The 17,904-nt window shown below is 43.9% G+C and overlaps 1 protein-coding gene across 1 annotated transcript; it reads left to right on the plus strand.

Annotated features, from left to right (window-relative positions):
- Nucleotides 1–841: 841 nt before the first annotated feature.
- On the plus strand, nucleotides 842–17,751 carry polq (polymerase (DNA directed), theta). Its single transcript, XM_072383289.1, has 35 exons — nucleotides 842–1,014; nucleotides 1,171–1,279; nucleotides 1,368–1,843; nucleotides 1,959–2,194; nucleotides 2,817–2,993; nucleotides 3,105–3,235; nucleotides 3,341–3,497; nucleotides 3,774–3,885; nucleotides 3,983–4,184; nucleotides 5,512–5,653; nucleotides 5,789–5,935; nucleotides 6,024–6,236; nucleotides 6,330–6,472; nucleotides 6,664–6,853; nucleotides 7,060–7,202; nucleotides 7,370–7,563; nucleotides 8,009–8,133; nucleotides 8,524–8,767; nucleotides 9,396–10,902; nucleotides 10,991–12,458; nucleotides 12,639–12,779; nucleotides 12,859–13,061; nucleotides 13,136–13,343; nucleotides 13,428–13,621; nucleotides 13,740–13,868; nucleotides 14,214–14,388; nucleotides 14,554–14,677; nucleotides 15,588–15,688; nucleotides 15,771–15,853; nucleotides 15,932–16,033; nucleotides 16,127–16,238; nucleotides 16,928–17,052; nucleotides 17,152–17,287; nucleotides 17,389–17,495; nucleotides 17,594–17,751. Exons 1-35 carry the CDS (start codon nucleotides 950–952, stop codon nucleotides 17,705–17,707), a joined length of 8,235 nt encoding a protein of 2,744 aa, XP_072239390.1. The 5' UTR covers nucleotides 842–949; the 3' UTR covers nucleotides 17,708–17,751.
- The last annotated feature ends 153 nt before the right edge of the window (nucleotides 17,752–17,904 follow it).

Here is a 17,904-nt window from a genome sequence, read left to right on the forward strand (position 1 = left end):
TGTGCAAAATCCTCTGTATAATAACCACTATATAATAATAATAATAATATTAATAATAATAATAACAACAATAATAATAATATAACAACAATGCGCAATTTCTTTTTACGAGTCCATGTACAACTACTGATACTGGAGGTATTACCTGCTACTGTATTTCTCTGTTGTCTTTCTTTTTTTTGTCTCTTGCTTACTGCTGTTACAATGTGAATTTCCTCATTGTGGGACAATAAAGGAAAATCTAATCTAATCTAATCTAAACCCAAATTAAGCTTCAAAGCTCAGCTTGTTTATCAATAAGCCCATCAGAGATATTTAGGTGTTAGTAAAAAAAAAATTGAACACAGACTGAATTAGTTCAGTTCCATGCATTAGCTATTTTACCGTTTGGAGCAAGCGATTCAGAAATTGCAAATATTGACAAATGCCACATTATTTACTCTTTTATTTCCCGCTCACAGCCCACAAACAGTATCTAGCCACAGCCTGACCCCTACTTTCATACACTCTTTTGCTTTAAATTTTCACTTTTGGGAATCTAATAATGTCACGATCATTTCAGTAACTGAACGACTTATCTAGGCTTTGATCAATAAACACTGAGTCAACATTTAGTATTCCCACTAATCAGTTTTACCTCTAATTGTGCACGCCGCTGATTTAGTAGTAGTAGAAGTGATGGTACTGGGAGAACTGCTCGCACGTGGGAACTGTAGTAGGTGCAGCCTGTTTTCCGCAGGACACATTTAGTGATACACCGAGGTGGCACTCCGGCGGTCTTTTTGATTTCTAATGTGTTGTTTAGCATAGCGCACCACAGCGTTTATACCCAGCAGTTCAAAAACATAAAATACAGTTTATAACCCCGTGAAAAGAGTTCCTTGGATGTCATGTTAGTTAACATTCAATTCCTCAGGCGTTTGTCAACACCAGTGTCAACATCTTCGGCATGACCTCGGGTCCTCCAAAAAAAAAAAGTTACATGGGACAGCACCAGATCAAAAGGAAAACAAGGTAAGTTTGGACAACACTTTACCTTTGTCGCTGTTTGATAGAGAATAGTTGCGATTCTTCCTGTTGCCTGGAAACCTCTTCCAGCGTGGTTAACTGACGTGTCTGACAACGTACGTCAGTTGTGCCTGTGTTAAAACATCATATCTCTGAGCGCAGCATCCAAGGTAATGATGAGCCACCCGACGGAGACAGACTGTTGCAGAATGCACGCTATCTGTCAGACAAAACAAGCAAATTGCACAGCATTAGCAGAGATGGCAGCATGGTGAGTCAGAGTTTTTGTAAAACTTTTTCTGACAACTCTTTCGACTGAAAATATGACAACCATTTTTTTTTTCTTCTCCCCATGTTAGGCTAAAGGAGCTTGGTTGCAGCCGGGGGAATCTTCCTTAGCTCTCGATGAAGAGATGCTGCAGTTTTTGGATGCTGCTGATGCTGTAAAGGCCGCTTGCTCAACAACACTGAACAGACCTGCTCAGAAAGAACCAGGTTCGGCAGGTGCCTTTGCTCCTCCTCGACCCTTTGTTCCGACTGCACACGAAAAGAAGGAGAACGGCTTAGTGCAGATGGGGAATGGGGCATCTCCACAGCCCACAGATGGGAGACCCAGCAGGGGCCCTCGTTCTCAGGAGGGAGACTGTGGGCGTAACGGGGATTGTAAGAGACCTGGATGGAGAACTGACTGCAGAGACCTTGCTCAGAAGCTTCTCTTCAGTGAGGACTCTGGGGAAGTGAATCATCCTCAGAGGGATCAAGACAATTTCCATTCAAAACCTGCTCCCGTCTCTGCCAAGCCTCTGCCTTGTCGGAAAGCTGTCAGCTCCAGCATGTAAGTCTTTACTTAGATGTTAAGTAAGTTTAAGATGTGTTTTTCCTTCATTTTGATGACCTGCTTCTATATTTTTCAGTTTGCATTTTCCTACTCACTCTTTATACTTAAATAGGCAGACACACAGAAGAAAGAGCTCACCTCCTAGCAATGACAAATGTCAATCAAGAACGGATGCTGATCCACCGCTGGATGTATCCAGGGACTACATCTTATTCAGCCCCACACGTCTTGCAGCAGCTACGAAGAGGGCCAAACTCCAGCGATCGTTACAGAATCAATCCGCCTCTGTGCTCACAGTGCCCACTGGCATGGAGCTCAGCACTCTCAGTGACACTCTACCTCAGCCAGGTGAGGTGCTTTGAGCACAACCGGAAAACCTTCTTCCTCTATTCGTGTCTCTGTCGTTAATTATGTTTTTTTTTTATTTTTATTTTTTTAAATTTTTTTTTATCCCTTTCACATCTTGTCAGGCTAGATTAAATTGCCATGGTGGGAAAAAAATGCAGAGGTACTATATGGACATTTTTTTCCCACATGTTATAGGGATTAACAATTTGTAAGCACAAAACCAAAAAAAGTAGTATAAAGTAGGAGTATAAAGCTTCGAAAGTAGATTGGATGCACAGATCCTCTTCAAGGCAGAGCTTAAAGACACACATTTGCACTCTTATTTCAATTTGTATCAGTCCGTTTGGGCTGTTTGCAAACAAGGCTTCAGTTAAATGAGCCAGAGAAAAGGCAGGTTTATGTAAATATATACATAAAGTATGTGTATAAAACGCACACACATAGCTGCCAGGAAGCTCAAAAATACTACATAAAAATCAGAAAGTGGTGGTTAAAAAAATAACTGGTGAACACACTGAGCTATTGAAGCAGAAAGCCAACATTGCAGGCTTGATACTCAAGACTTCTGTCAATAGTCTGACTTTAGTGGTGTGTAACGGCGGGACCTTCTGCTCTACTGCAGGCACTGCCTTCTGTGCTCCTGTGGAGCAAGCTGAAAAGCTGCTGTTATCCAGCTGGGGTTTACCGAAGCCCGTTCTGGAGCGCTACCAAAAGCACGGAGTGACTCGAATGTTTGAGTGGCAGGCTCAGTGCCTCACTGTGGGAAAGGTGCTGCAGGGGGGGAACCTGGTGTACTCGGGTAAGGAGCGCAACATTTGTTTGCAAAGGGATTCGTAGAGCAAAACGTCTTGGCTCATTTATTTATTTATTTGTGCTATTTTTATATATATTTTTTCATTGCTGAATTCAGCACCCACCAGTGCCGGCAAAACTCTTGTGTCAGAGCTGCTGATGCTGAAGCGCGTGCTGGAGACCAAAAGGAAAGCTCTCTTCATTCTGCCCTTTGTTTCTGTGGCCAAAGAGAAGATGCACTACCTTCAGGTGAGGGAGAGGTGGGCAGACAACTCAAACGCACGTGTTTTGTTGGATTGACAAGCGCTCTGTTTGCGTTTAGATGTCTCTCTGATTGGATCTCTTTCCTCGTAGAGTGTATTTGAAGAGGCGGGAGTTCGTGTAGAGGGGTACATGGGCAGCACCTCGGCCGCTGGAGGGTTCAAAACACTGGATGTGGCCGTTTGCACCATAGAAAAAGCAAATTCTCTCATTAATAGGCTCATCGAAGAAGATAGCATGGGTCTCTTAGGTATGGCAACTGTCGTAATTGTGCATAGTCAGATTATGAATTAGTCACTGGAAAGAAAAGTGATGCCAGATATTGGATAATTGTTCATTCTAACAATCTCCTAAATTCCTCCATTTTATGCCACAGCACATGCCTTTGCATGGACCTCTTGGACTGTATTTTTTACAGAAGATACTCTAGTAGAAATACTTGCTGCTTGTGGCTCTGATTGTACATAGCAGAACACAGATTGCGACTTTATGACAGGATTACGAAGTGTTGTCTCTGTGCTGCTAGGTATGGTGGTTGTCGATGAGTTGCACATGGTTGGAGATTCTGGAAGAGGATACCTGCTGGAACTGCTTCTGACCAAAATCCGCTACATCGCACAGAAACGCAGCACCACGGGGTCCGTGTCTATGAGCTCGATCTCCTGACATTTTCTTTACAAAAAGCTTTTGCAAATTACACTCTTCTGGCACACATGCTAATTAGTGTTTCTACAGATCTCTGTCTGAGGGTGTTCAGGTAATCGGCATGAGTGCCACTTTGCCAAACCTCTCACTCCTGGCGAGCTGGTTGGGTGCAGAGCTTTACCAGACAGACTACAGACCTGTGCCCCTGCACGAACATCTTAAAGTTGGCACTAACATCTACGACAAGAGCCTCTCTGTGGTCCAGCAATTCACCCCTTCTCTCCATATTAAGGTAACTGAAATGGATTATGGTTCAGAGATGATGCAGTTTACACTCCCAGCAAGTGAATAAGATGACAGTTCAATGGCTTTACAAATATTTTAAACTACATGTTTTCATATAGATAGAACAAAGCCAGTATGCCATATATTTAAACCCAGATTTTTCTTGTTTTGTTTTAAAATATTAATTTATTTTTAATTTGATGGCAGCTCCCTTTGAAAAGGGGCGACTGTGTTCCATCACCTGTTGTTTTAGCAGCACTCTGTAAGTGTGGCAACTGAAAACACCAGTTGCTACGGGTTTGAAAGTGAAAGATGTATGTGCAGAAAGAGTTCAGGCCTCATGTTGCTGAAATGAGCGACGCCTTCCCTGAAAAAGATGCCGTCTGGATGGCAGCACGTGTTGCTCCAAAACCTGGTGATGCTGCTTTACTGAGCTGGTCCTTCTTTCTTTTGGGCTTTTTACAATTACAAATTGAATGTATAATTGTGCGTATTTGAGATAAGCTCAGTGAAACCTACAGAAGTCCAACATTTCCGCATGATTTCCCACCATAAGATTCAGAGGACGGACTGACTGAAAGTGCCGTCATGACAGGACTGCTTCTTGTTTTCTTATAAAGGTGATGTGAAAATACAGCTGCATCTCTGAGTGAAATGCGTTTTTCTTTGCACGGTAGAGCTTAAAGTTGACTTTGAGGGTGATGAATTCTGCTCAGTTACATTGGTTGTTCCTAACTGAATTCAGTGAGTTTCACCACAGAACCGCGCCTGTTTTTAACACCGCGCTGACAGCCTGATGGCCTGAAGATAATGACCTCCTCCCACACATAAGAAGCTCTCTCCTGATGCTCTGAATCTTTGACTGATGATCCCTACATATAAACCCACAAATTCTTTGCAATTTTACATTGAGAAATGTTGCTTTTAAATTAATTGAACCATTTCATATATAATCTGCGATGGAAAGACGATCCCCGGCTCTCTTTACTTCTGACAAACTCATCGTTTCTGAGATGGTGTTTTATGGTCTTTCTATATCCAATAAAACTGTTGCTGGTTAGTCTAATTAGTGGTGAGATGTTCCACAAAATGTTTGCTTTTATTCCTTCAAGCTTTTCTCAAGAGGTTTTGGCATCAAATTCAAATGAGCATATGTTTAAAGACAGATTGTGCTCAAGCATTCTCTCACTGAACTAGAATGTTTCAGACACCTGTAAACCATCGCTTTCTGTTGCGTTTCCATTTTTCACAGTGTCATCAACAGGCGAACAGCAATTTGTTTAGTTTTCTATGATTTTCTCATGTAATTTGACTGACCGCTCCTCTGTTTACAGGGTGATGATGACCACATTGTGAGCTTGAGTTACGAGACGGTGAGAGAGGGCCACTCGGTGCTCCTGTTCTGCCCTTCAAAGAACTGGTGTGAGAAACTGTCGGATTCCATCGCTCGAGAGTTCTATAACCTCAGACATACTGGTATGTGAAAGCCGAATAAGAATAAGAGCAAGACTGTGCACCACGTATCAAATGTCAGATTTTAAGGGAAGTTTGAGCTTGTCGTGTTTTAGTAAACTGTGTCTAAAACTTTCAGTTGTCTTGTCTTTGCTCCAGACCGTCAGGGTGAAGCGGAGCCTCAGCCGGTGTGTCTTAATCAGGAGGGACTGGCGGATGTAACAGCCCAGTTGAGACGAACTCCGGCTGGTTTGGACCCCATCCTGCAGCGCTCTGTGCCGTGGGGGGTGGCCTTCCACCATGCTGGTGAACGCGTTCATGTAACCCTTTAATAACAGCATGTATTTCTCTTTTTTGTCAGTATATGTAAATGAGATGAAATTTCACTCTGCAGGTTTGACATTTGATGAGCGGGACGTGTTGGAGGGAGCTTTTCGTCAGGGCTTGGTCAAAGTCCTGGCCGCTACCTCTACCCTCTCTTCAGGGGTTAATCTTCCAGCCCGCAGGGTCATCATCCGAACCCCAACTTTCAATGGACACCTGCTGGACCCGCTCACATACAAACAGATGGCTGGACGGGCAGGGAGGAAAGGAGTGGACACTATAGGTACGGAAAAAGAAAAACACTTGTTTTTTTGCTAGTTTGGATGTCTGCGGTACCTTTTCTTTGCTATCGTATCATTCTGTTCAACCCCTGTAGGTGAAAGTGTGTTGGTGTGTAAGCAGGCAGAGCGCCAGAAAGGTATTAGTCTCCTTAAAGGTGCTCTTCAGCCGATCAGCAGCTGCCTGCTGAGAAGGGAGGGTGAAGGTGTCACAACTAGCATGCTACGAGCCATCCTGGAGGTATGATTAATATCTAACTTAAACCGGCAACAGTGGAACTACCTAATGCTGTCAAGATTCAGTTAAATCCCCTCTTATGCAGTAGTTTTCTCTATATTGAACTGATATACAGTCAAAGGTAATGACAAATACCTGCATCAAGATGTCTGCAATTGTTTTATGTCCCGTTTTCACATCATTTTAACTCACAGATAATCGTTGGCGGCGTGGCCAGCACTCCACAGGATGTGGGGTTGTATGCTTCGTGCTCACTTTTAGCTGCCAGCCTGAAATGCGACGGCAAGAAAGAATCTAATGAAGAGACCAACAGAGGAGCTATTGAGGCCTCTGTTGAATGGCTGATGGAGAATGAATTCATTAGTATTCAGAAGGAAGGGCAAGGTAATGTGACAGTTCTGCTAGTGCTGTCATACCCAACCTTTACTTGGCATTACCTCTATTAATGTGGTGATCAACTGGCAACAACAGATATTTGACACTTTAGTCATACTTAAACAAATTTTGCATGCTTCTCCAATGGATCAAAGCTAATTTATCATTTGAGCTTATATATTGTTGATTTTTCTCTGATTTCTTTGCACTTCCAGATGAGCGCTACTGTCCAACCCAACTCGGAGCTGCGACCCTTTCCTCGTCCCTCTCTCCTCCAGAGGCTCTGGGAATATTTGCAGATCTCCAGCGGGCCATGAAGGGCTTTGTACTAGAAAATGATTTGCACATTCTGTATCTGGTACACATACTTTAACTTCGTAAAAATGACTTCTTGTGACTATATGCTTTCTCTTGATCTTCCCAATACATGTTATAAAGCGTATCAGTTCTTATTTTTGTGGTAAACTAACAAAAGTGTTAAAAAACAGTCAAAAGCATGAAGTCCTATGTCTGAATCCTACTCAGATTACACCACTGTATGCGGAGTGGACTACCATAGACTGGTATCAGTTCTTCTGTTTGTGGGAGCAGCTACCGTCGTCGATGAAGAGAGTGGCAGAGATGGTTGGTGTCCAAGAGGGCTTTCTTGCACGATCTGTCAGTGGCAAACTGGTTGCCAAGACAGAAAAGCAGCGTAGACAGATGGCCATTCATAAACGGTAAAGCACACATTTGTTGATTACTGCACAGAAGGTACATGTACAGGCTGTCTTTGTTAACAGTCCCTTTACTGGTTCTTTACTTTTCTTCTGTTCCTTTTTATCAGGAACTTGCTGTTTGTGATATTACATCCAAATGTGTGTATGAAAACAGTTGAAACGTTTAACAAATTGAATTTTCCAGTTGCAGTTATCAGTTTTAAAGATACCTGAACGCTATACTTTGATTTAACACATCAGCTTTCGAGTAAAAGTTGTGTGCAAAGCGTTTAACGGTCTAGTTTGGGTGAGAGAAGGTTTAATCTTGCTGCCTTTATGGTACCGAATTACTTAATTCTGTTAATTTGTTCTTTGTGAGCTCAGTGATCCCAATCATTAAGGCGATTTCATAAAAGCTGAAAAACCCCACTGATGCATGTGCCCCTTCTTTTTAATCTCTCCTCAGGTTCTTCACCACTCTTGTTCTGCAGGATCTGGTGAATGAGGTGCCTTTGGGAAATGTTGCATCTAAATACAACTGCAATCGCGGGCAGCTACAGTCCCTCCAACAGTCTGCTTCCACATATGCAGGTGCGAGCGTGAAAGTGTTGAAACTAGCAAGATGGCATGTTAGGCTCTAAAATCTGCTGCCTTTTAACTCTCCACAAAGATATGTTAAAGATATGTTAAACAGGACCCTTCCTTCCAATAACAACTTGAGCAGCTTATAACAAGAGGCAGCATCACTTTTGACATGATTTTTTTCATAGTAAGGTATCTGTCAAGTGACTTTAAGATGGTCTAAATGGTCCTATTTTAAGACTTGGAGGTTAGCTATCTAAATGTGGCTCACAGTGAGTTTCTCTGGGTGCACATCGTCTGAATGACCTTTGTTAATCTATGTAAACGCAGCAAGAAAGTGAAAGAAGGACAAGACGAGCTCACTGATGGAAAATGACATACTGTACGTGGCTCCCTCAGGTATGGTAACAGTATTCTGCAAGCGCCTGGGCTGGCACAACATGGAGCTGCTGTTGTCGCAGTACCAGACCAGGCTGAGCTTCGGAGTCCAGCGGGAGCTTGTCGACCTGGTCAGAGTGTCCCTTCTGAATGGGACACGAGCCAGAGCGCTCTACGCCCAGGGTCTCTGCACTGTGGCAGAACTAGCCAGGGCAACTGTTGCTGATGTGGAGAAAGCCTTGCGGAATGCAGTCCCATTTAAGAGGCAAGTGTGTGTCAGTGTATGTGTAGTATGTGTAGGAACCATACTAGTCTCTAAAGAAGGCATTTGTTCATAACGTAGTGCTCCTAAAAATAAAAAATAAAGGCTTCTCATGCAATATGGAACACTGTATTTCAAAATGTTCTATTAGAAGCTTTCTAAATCAGCCCAACTTACCAATTGTGTCATTTCAGGATATGAATACACTATGATAAAATATCAATTTTATTTCCTGGCAAAACCTAAACCTATATGACTGCCTCTCAGTGGAACCTGGTAGATAAGTGATGGAGGCCGGGAAGATACCAAAGTGTTATCATGGAAAACTTGCTCATTTTTTAAAACCATTTCACTCATAAGTCCTTTTAGTTCAGGCTGCTACCCAAGCTGGATCATAATTATACGTAGAATCAAAACTACAAATTCTTTTAAATGTGAAACTTTATCGAAGTATGAACTTTGCAAACCAAAATGTCTCCAGCAACTTCTGTGTACAAGCCACAACACGATAGTCTCTGATAACACATGTGCGTAGCCAGCCGATTCATCTCAAAACATTTATAACTGCTGTTAAAAAATGTCCATAGTTTTCACTGCTCTCTCTATTTTATGTACCTCTGAAAATCTTCAGTTCTAAGCGTGCCGTGGATGAAAGTGAAATGGAGGCAGCAGAGAGGCGAAAGCTCCGCTGCGTGTGGGTCACGGGTGGACGAGCTCTAACAGAAGAAGAAGCTGCTGTTGAGATAGTGTCTGAGGCGAGGCTCCTCCTTCAAGAAGACCTGGCTCAGTTAGGAGTTCAGTGGGATCCGGCAGCACTTCCCCCTTCCTCTGTCTGCAGCCCTGATGATCATCCCAGTAGGGACTCAGACACTCAGTCTGACTCTCAACTCAGCACACACGATGCGCAGAAAGACAGCTCTGAAGGGCATCAAAAGAGAATGCAGAGAAAGAGTGGAGGCACGGACAGGTTTAGCAAGAAAGAAGAGAAAGATGTTAACAATGAGAAGAAAGTGGTTGAAGGGAAAAGAGGTCAAGACGGAGGGGCCAGAAATGAAAACGCTGCTGAACCAGAAGTCAGGCAAAAAGACAGAGAGAAAGAGCCAGTTCCAGTAGAAAGAGCCAAAGAAAAAAGGAAATCTAAGGCAAAAAAAACTGAGCATAACAGCACAGACAATCTAGAAGAAAAAAATGCAAACAAAGAGTCAGAACAAGATGGAGAGATGAGTAAAGGAAGCACTTCAATCAGACCAAAGAATCAGGTGAATCAGCCTGCTGCTGAAAAGAGCTTAACACAGGAGTTGGCTGAGATTGTGTCCAGCCCCCTACCTCTGCCTCTGCCTCTGCCTCTGCCCTCACCGTCTCCGGCACCACCCCCCCGCTTTAGAGCCCTGATATCCCGGCATGAGCAACAACAGAGGTTGTCTGCATCCACAACAGAGTGCCTCACTAAACTCACTACCTCACCTTTGCAGCCAGGAAAACTAAAGCACTCTAGAGCTTTAAGCAAAGTCCTCCAGTCCATACAAACAGACAGAAGCCCACAAGATGATATGAGGGCTGCTGAGACATCCTACTCAAAATCCACAGTGATTTCCTCTGTCCAAACTGCAGCGCCTTTAGGGCAGGTGCATACGACTTCTGTTCTTGGCCCTGTGCAAAAAACCCCTCATGCTCTTTCTGCGACTACACAAGCAGATATGCCGGACTCCCCGCTGTCTGTCTCTCCTGCCTCGGTTCCCTTTTTCTCTCCCAAGGCCAAACGAAGGCGGGTTGATGCTGCAGAGGTAGATAAGTTTTCATCACCTGAGCTGTACGCAGGCGATAAAACAGATGAAGATGGGGGACAGGTTAACGTGGGAGAAGAAAGTTTTGGGGACAGCTTTGAACTGGACACTCAGACAGAGAGAATAATCGTTCAACAGACATACAGATGCAGGGTTCAGAGTGATGGAGGTGCAGCTCAGTTGGTAGAACTGCAAGAGGTAAGAGAGGAGGAAAGGGTAGGAGCAGCTGTAGACCAAATGGGAAACCTAGAGGAGAGAAAGAGGGACGTTGAAGGCTCGAACATAACATCTCCAAGATTTAATATTTCTCTCACAGATAGCCAGATGGCGCTCATCCTTAACACCAGCCATCAGGTAAGTGACTGCAATCACCTGAAGGTCATGAATACAGTTAAGTATTAAGCTTCCATAAAAATCTAAAACTATGATCCTGTTTTCACAGATATCCCCTGCTCCAGTTGCTAGTGATGAAGGGGATGAAGATCAAAATGAAGACGCGCTTGATGATCAGCACCCTGAAGCTAATCAGGCTGCATCGGAAAGTCCTAACAGAAGCAGCAGCTTCCTGTTTGACAGCATGTATGAAAGTCCCGTAGTGGCAGCTGTGAAGCCACACCATGTGCCAGACCTACCAGATGAAGAAGAATCTGCCAGCCAGGAGGTCAGAGTTGAGTGTCTTCTTCCAATGACCCATCAGAGACGTCACAGCGAGCTTCTTGCCAACCAGGAAGCTGAAGAGCAGGAGGCAATCCAGTGGGGCGAGTCCTTCTTTAACCTGTCGGAGTGGGGTGACTCGCTGTTGGTCGGTGAACACTTTTTGGAGAGACGGAGTCTGTTGAGACACGCAGAGAACACTGAAAGGGAGCAAGAGGTGCAGCAACCAAACATAGACTGTCAAAATGAGCGTGACGAGGAGAAAGACGTCAATGCTGGTGAGAGACATGAAATGATTCATGCAGAGGGGGAAACTGCAAAAGAGAGGAAAACAAATGAGGAAAAAGAAGAAGAAATCGATGCTTTATGTTCAGATAATGCAGTTCTAAAACATTCACCTGTGCAGAATGCACCGGAAAGTACGTTTTATTGCAGTCCAGGTTTACAGGAAATCTTTGACCGTTGGCCTAGTATGACTGAGCAACCCGGCCACACAGCCTGTCAAACGCAAGCTGCTGCTGCTGCTACAAACACAGCAGATGCTCCACTGTTGCCACAGCCAGTGATACAACAGGTCAGAGAAGGGAAGAAGTCCCAACAGCATGATGCTGCAAACAATGACTCCCAAAAAGGACAACCCTCCCAAAAAGGCAAAGAGAATGCAACAGAGAGACCAGGCTCTGCTTGTGACCTCATCCCCCCGACCCAGGAAACACCACCTGTCACACCAAGAGTCAAACTGACCACCTCGTTTGTCCAGTCAACTGTCACCACTCGGCCACTCGGACAGTCAACTCCTTCAAACCCCCTTCAAGAGGAATCAGCAAACATAAAATGTCCTACATCTCACACAGGAAACAATGTTTCAGCTTCTGACAGTAAAAATGAGGCAAAAAAGGAACTGAAGTCTGTTCCACGCTCGAGTTCAAATACCAAACCATTGCTACACAGGAGCAAGGACCCCAGTCTTCCCACAGAGCGTGTTTCCCCCCCCTCACCACAGCCCAAGCCTCCCTCTGACACAGAGCCTCCAGAGACTCTCGAAGGCTTCACTCTTCAGTTGTCCCAGGATGCATCGCTCTGTTCTAGCAACTCTGAGACATTCTCCATCATAGATGTGGCAAGCAACAGGCGCCTCTTTGACACTTTCATTAAAGAATGGAAAACAAAGAAGCGATACTCTGTGGCTTTGGCCTGCGAGAAGGAGAAGCAGAGACAGCTGCCCGAGGCGGAAATAGGAGGGAAACACAAGAGAGGTAACTGAAACACGTGAACAAATCTCACATCTTCATATAGTATTTAACGTACGGCCAGCTCTCACCTCTTTGTCCGGCAACTATTTCTGTAGGGAAGTCTTTTTTATTTTATTTTTTCAGCTACAACACAACTGAAATGAATCTATGTTGAATGCAGGCTCCTCATCCATGCATGCTTTCTGTCTGCAGCTCCTCAGAAGCTTAACATGGCTGACGGTTTTCCAGTAAGAGACAACAAAGGACTTGTTTTGATAGGACTGTCTGTCTGCTGGGGAGCGAGTGATGCATACTACATATCTCTGCAGCACGAGCAGAGCAAAGGTACAAACCAGCACGTTGATACACGCCGTCACAGCTTTAAAAGTGCCTCCCTGAGTTTACTGTGTCTGGTACCCCTCAGGTCTGAGCGCCAGTCTGGCTCCTCCTGCGCTGGACGAGGATTTGCCAGTTAATGAAAGGCTGGAACAGGTGAAGGTCTGCCTGAGCAGACAATCAGCTGGTCACGAGGTGCGTGTGGTGGTCGCATATGACATCATCAAGGTGTACAAGACGCTAGTACTAAGCTGCGGCATCAGCTTGGAGGGACGATGTGAAGATCCAAAGGTGAGAAAAATGCTTCTTCAAACAGTAATATGAAAAAAACATCAATATAGTCAGGTGACACGTGTCTACCATAGGTTGCGTGCTGGCTGCTGGATCCTGGCAGCGAGGAGAGGACTCTTCCCAGCATGGTGACTGTCTACTGTCCTGAAGAATTACCTCTGCTGGATGGACTCGGGAATGCGCATTCACACTGTCCTCGTGTCAGGGCAGCAACCGAGAGCGTGCTGATACATGCCGTCATGAACCACCTCACTGGCTTGCTAGAGAAAGATGACACGCTAGGTATAAACACTGTCCCTGTACAGGAAATGTGGTGAAAATGATGTGTTTGGATGGACTTTCAGCATTGTTGTCCGTTTGTGTCAGATTTATTCAGGAGAATAGAGATGCCTTCCCAGGTTTGTCTGGCCCTGTTGGAACTGAACGGACTCGGCTTTAGTGTTGAAGAGTGTGAAAGACAAAAACACGTGATGCAAGCCAAACTGTCAGCGCTGGAATCTGAAGCTTACAGACTGGCTGGACACAGCTTCTCCCTCACCAGCGTCGACGACATAGCGCAGGTCCAACTCTCCCTTCACGACCCCAATTGTGCTTTTTGATTTAACAGCAAATCTCTCAGAGAAGTAAATGTGGAAAAAAATGTTGAAGAAAAGCAAAATTCTTAAATTCACACTGTAGGTTTTGTTCTTGGAGCTCCACCTTCCTCCAAACGGTGACGTAGGTGAACCAAGAAGTAAGAAGACTCTGGGCTATGCCAGGAGAGGCGGTGGCAGAATACGACTCGGAAAGCAGTTCAGCACCACCAAGGTTTCTGTAGCGATATGTGATTACTGTTTTTTTTTTTTAAATTTTATTTATCAGGCATGGCAAGTTTATTGTTTATTGCAGAATGTAAAAAAAAAACAATACAATAATTGTATTGAATCAGATCCAGTATAATATTTCATGCAGCATATATCATCAGTTGTCCTCTGAAGCACCTTCCAAGTGGCTTAAACCACAAGTGAACAATAGATGTTGACCTCAGCACAAGATTGATTTAGTAATAATGATGCGTTAATCACATGTTCTTCTCACAACATGGTTCGAGGTACCCTGCAGCAGTCAATTACATTGACTTCCGAGATCTAAGAGTGTCATTTTCCACATCAGGATGTTCTGGAGAAGCTTCGCCCCCTGCATCCGCTGCCAGGCATAATTCTGGAGTGGAGGCGGATCACCAATGCCTTGACGAAAGTGGTGTTCCCCCTGCAGAGGGAGAAGCAATATCACTCTATACTGGAGATGGACAGGATATACCCCATCGCCCAGACGCACACGGCCACAGGTAGAACGCATGCACACACCAGGACACCAGTAAAGATTTGACATTCACAAGTTTTTACTTCAACTTGTGATTAATCCAGTGTCAGTGTCCTGTTAAATCTTGCTATTGTAAGACACACTGTTATTTTATGTAAACACATAACTTGCAGTGTCATTCTGTTTTTAGGCAGAGTGAGCTTCACTGAGCCCAACATACAGAATGTCCCAAAAGACTTTGAGATTTGCATGCCCACAGTGGTCGGTGAGAGCCCACCTTCACAAAACGGCTTCCGCAGGACCAACAAACCAGGGTAGGTGTGTTCTGCATCAAAGGTCCCTGCTCATGATCTTCTTCTGTCTGCTAATGGGTTATCAGTGTTGCAATTTCAATAAAGAATGTACAGGAAATAGGATTCATAAATTCCCCAAATCTTCTAAACCTGCAGTCACGATAAAGGGAATAGTTTTTTAAGAGTTTAGTCCATAGACTGTCAGAAAAAGAAGGATGTAGCCGTCCAATCTCAAATATAAAGCCAGTGCAAAGACGCCTTTAAGTTCAATGCCTCTGCATGCTCAAGTATTGTTGGCTCAAGTAGACGTCCATTAAAAAATGACTTAAACTTCTCTCATAAAATGCAAAGCCTGAAGGTGCAAAACTTGGTTCCTTCTTAAATAATTTGTCAAAGATAACATGCTATTGTTCAGTCGGCTTTCATCACTGTCCAGGCCCAAATATGGTCACTTCTGGCTCCAAAAGCAGCAGGATGGTGAAAGCCTGAGGGTTCAAAAACCAATGGGGCAAGTCACAGCTGCTTCTTCCATCATTCATTTACAGTTCATGGTTCGACCAGTGCCTGGAGGAAGATTTTAAATTTTTCAAAAACAAAAGTAATGCAGCGTGTACTGATCCATATTTACTTCTTTTTCTTTATTTGGGATGTTGAATCCAGTCTTTCACAGTAATTTTCATGATAACCCCTATAGCTTTTCAACTGTGCAAATCTTGCTGTGTTGAATGGAGTTCAGTTTGAAAATGGATTTCTAATATAAAGCCACGTTACTCATATTGTTCACTAAAGTATCAGAATGCACAACGCTGCATTCTGTTAAGAGTGGAGATGCACTTAATTTTGTGAGGTTACTTCGAAGCTGACTATGGTTTGAGTAAAGAGGAATAAAAGGTGTTGGAAATGACTGGCTGTTATTAAAATGTTGTTTCAGAAAGAGGAGATCCTCTGTGTTGCCGACGGTTACTGCTGAAACTGCAGAACAGGGCCCATCCTTCTCCGTTAGCATGCGTCATGCTTTCATTCCTTTTTCAGGTTTGCATGGTAACATAAATCAGTCTTTTTGCATGTGGCTTAGTTTCGGTCATCAGCCATGTTTGTTTGTACTGGACTGTAGGCGGAATGATATTAGCAGCTGATTACTCCCAGCTGGAGCTGCGAGTGCTGGCTCACCTCTCAAAGGATCAGCGCCTTCTGCAGGTCAGTGGCAAAGCAAGACAACGTTTCAATTAAATCTGTCAGCGGAGTGAAGTCACAGAGCCTCTTTGTGTTCACAAGGTGCTGAATGGAGGAGCAGACGTGTTTCGCTGCATCGCTGCAGAGTGGAAAAGTGTTGACCCAGAGTCTGTGCAGGACAGCCTCAGACAACAGGCAAAACAGGTCCAACTAGGCGGGAGAAAAAGGTTTACATAAATGGAGATGCATGGATTCTCACTTGTAAGCTCACCTCTGTGTACATGTGTTGGTGGACAGATTTGCTACGGCATCATCTATGGAATGGGAGCGAAGTCTCTGGGGGAGCAAATGGGTGTGGAGGAGAATGATGCTGCCTGCTACATCGAGAGTTTCAAAGCCAGATACAAAGGTATACACCAACACTAACCCCCGATTTATTTCTAATCACAAGAAGTACTCTTTAAGATTGCGATATAGTGAAGGTTTGCTCGTTATCAATGGTATACAGTTGCTTTTAAAGGATCTGATAAATACTGTTCATGGCACAAAACCACTCAAAGTACGCTCTGGAGCAAATACAGATGGTAGAAAAAGATAGAACACACTCTTTTACGTCCAAGGTTTCATGATTCAGGACGGAATAAAACAATCCTCTGGTCCCAGCCAGATCTTAAAGTTAGGCACATTAAGCCTCAAATGAACATTAACGCAACATACTACATTGTGTAATTATTCAGTCAGCAAAAATTAAGCCAAAATGCCGAGGCAAACTAAGTTCACTCTGACTGTTTGAATAGGAGTTAAGAGGGTAAGTGGCAGCTAATTTCAGCTCATCAAATGCACTTTCTTAATTGATCAGCAGCAACTGTGAGCGCTTCTATAAAAGCAGGACTGCTGTAGATTCAAATATTGGTGTCGATTCTCAGTCGTCAGGTCATTATTACACTAGGAGCTTGAATAAAGGCAAATGGACTTTGTTTCTTGGTTCTTTAAAGCGTTTCACCTGTCATCCGATGGAAGTGCAGAGCTGAAGAAAGAACCCGATCCAGAAACCGCTGGTCTGAAACACATATGTCCATGTCCTGTCGTCCATTTCAGGGATCAGTGCTTTTCTTAAACAGACGGTGAAGAAGTGCACGAAGGACGGCTACGTTCAGACGCTGATGGGCCGTAGGAGATATTTAGCTGGAATCACCAGCACCAATACACACATCAAAGCTCATGTAAGCATGCTTGTCCATCAGAGTGCAGACACCGTGTTTTACAAAAATACACAAATCCTCATTTAATGCCCTTTCTGTGTGTCTCCTTTGCTGATTCAGGCGGAGCGTCAGGCGGTGAACACGACTGTACAGGGCTCAGCAGCTGACATTGTTAAACTCGCTACTGTAAACATCCAGAAACGGCTACGAAAAACATACCCTGCAGCACCTCTATCTCACCAGCACACACACACAGGTGATCTCAACACGGTCGTCTTCTTTTTTTCCTTAAACAAACAACCCATGCAGACAGAATCACATTTGAGACTAAATGAATCATGTCTATTCTCATGCCAGCTCAAAGTCGGCGCAGAGCTGGGACGGCTCCGCTCCGGGGAGCCTACTTTGTCCTGCAGCTGCACGATGAGCTCATCTATGAAGCCGCAGAGCAGGATCTCATACAGGTGTGAAAATCAGTGGTTGACCTGTCTAATTGTGAGAGGTATTTGGAAAATATCTGTGGTCACTTGATGGATTCATACTTTTATTCACTCTCTGGCAGGTTGCACAGATAGTCAAGAGGGAGATGGAGTCTGCAGTGAAACTATACGTGAAGCTAAAGGCCAAAGTCAAAGTGGGAACCAGTTGGGGGAACCTGCAGGACCTCGATATATGAAGTTAACATTTTTTAAATGCAATGAAAAGAAATGATTTTGTAATTTATATATATAGATGGATACTATCATTTGCAAATTTTTTAAACACTATACTGACAGCTATGAAATGTAAAATAAATTGAGTCTATTCTAGCGCTACAGGAACTATTTAATGTATTCATGGATAGGCTCATCAGTGTACAGCATCATGACATGT

This window comes from Leuresthes tenuis, unplaced genomic scaffold (genome assembly GCF_036924035.1).
Source record: "Leuresthes tenuis unplaced genomic scaffold, fLeuTen1.0.hap1 SCAF_4, whole genome shotgun sequence".
NCBI lineage: Eukaryota > Metazoa > Chordata > Actinopteri > Atheriniformes > Atherinopsidae > Leuresthes > Leuresthes tenuis.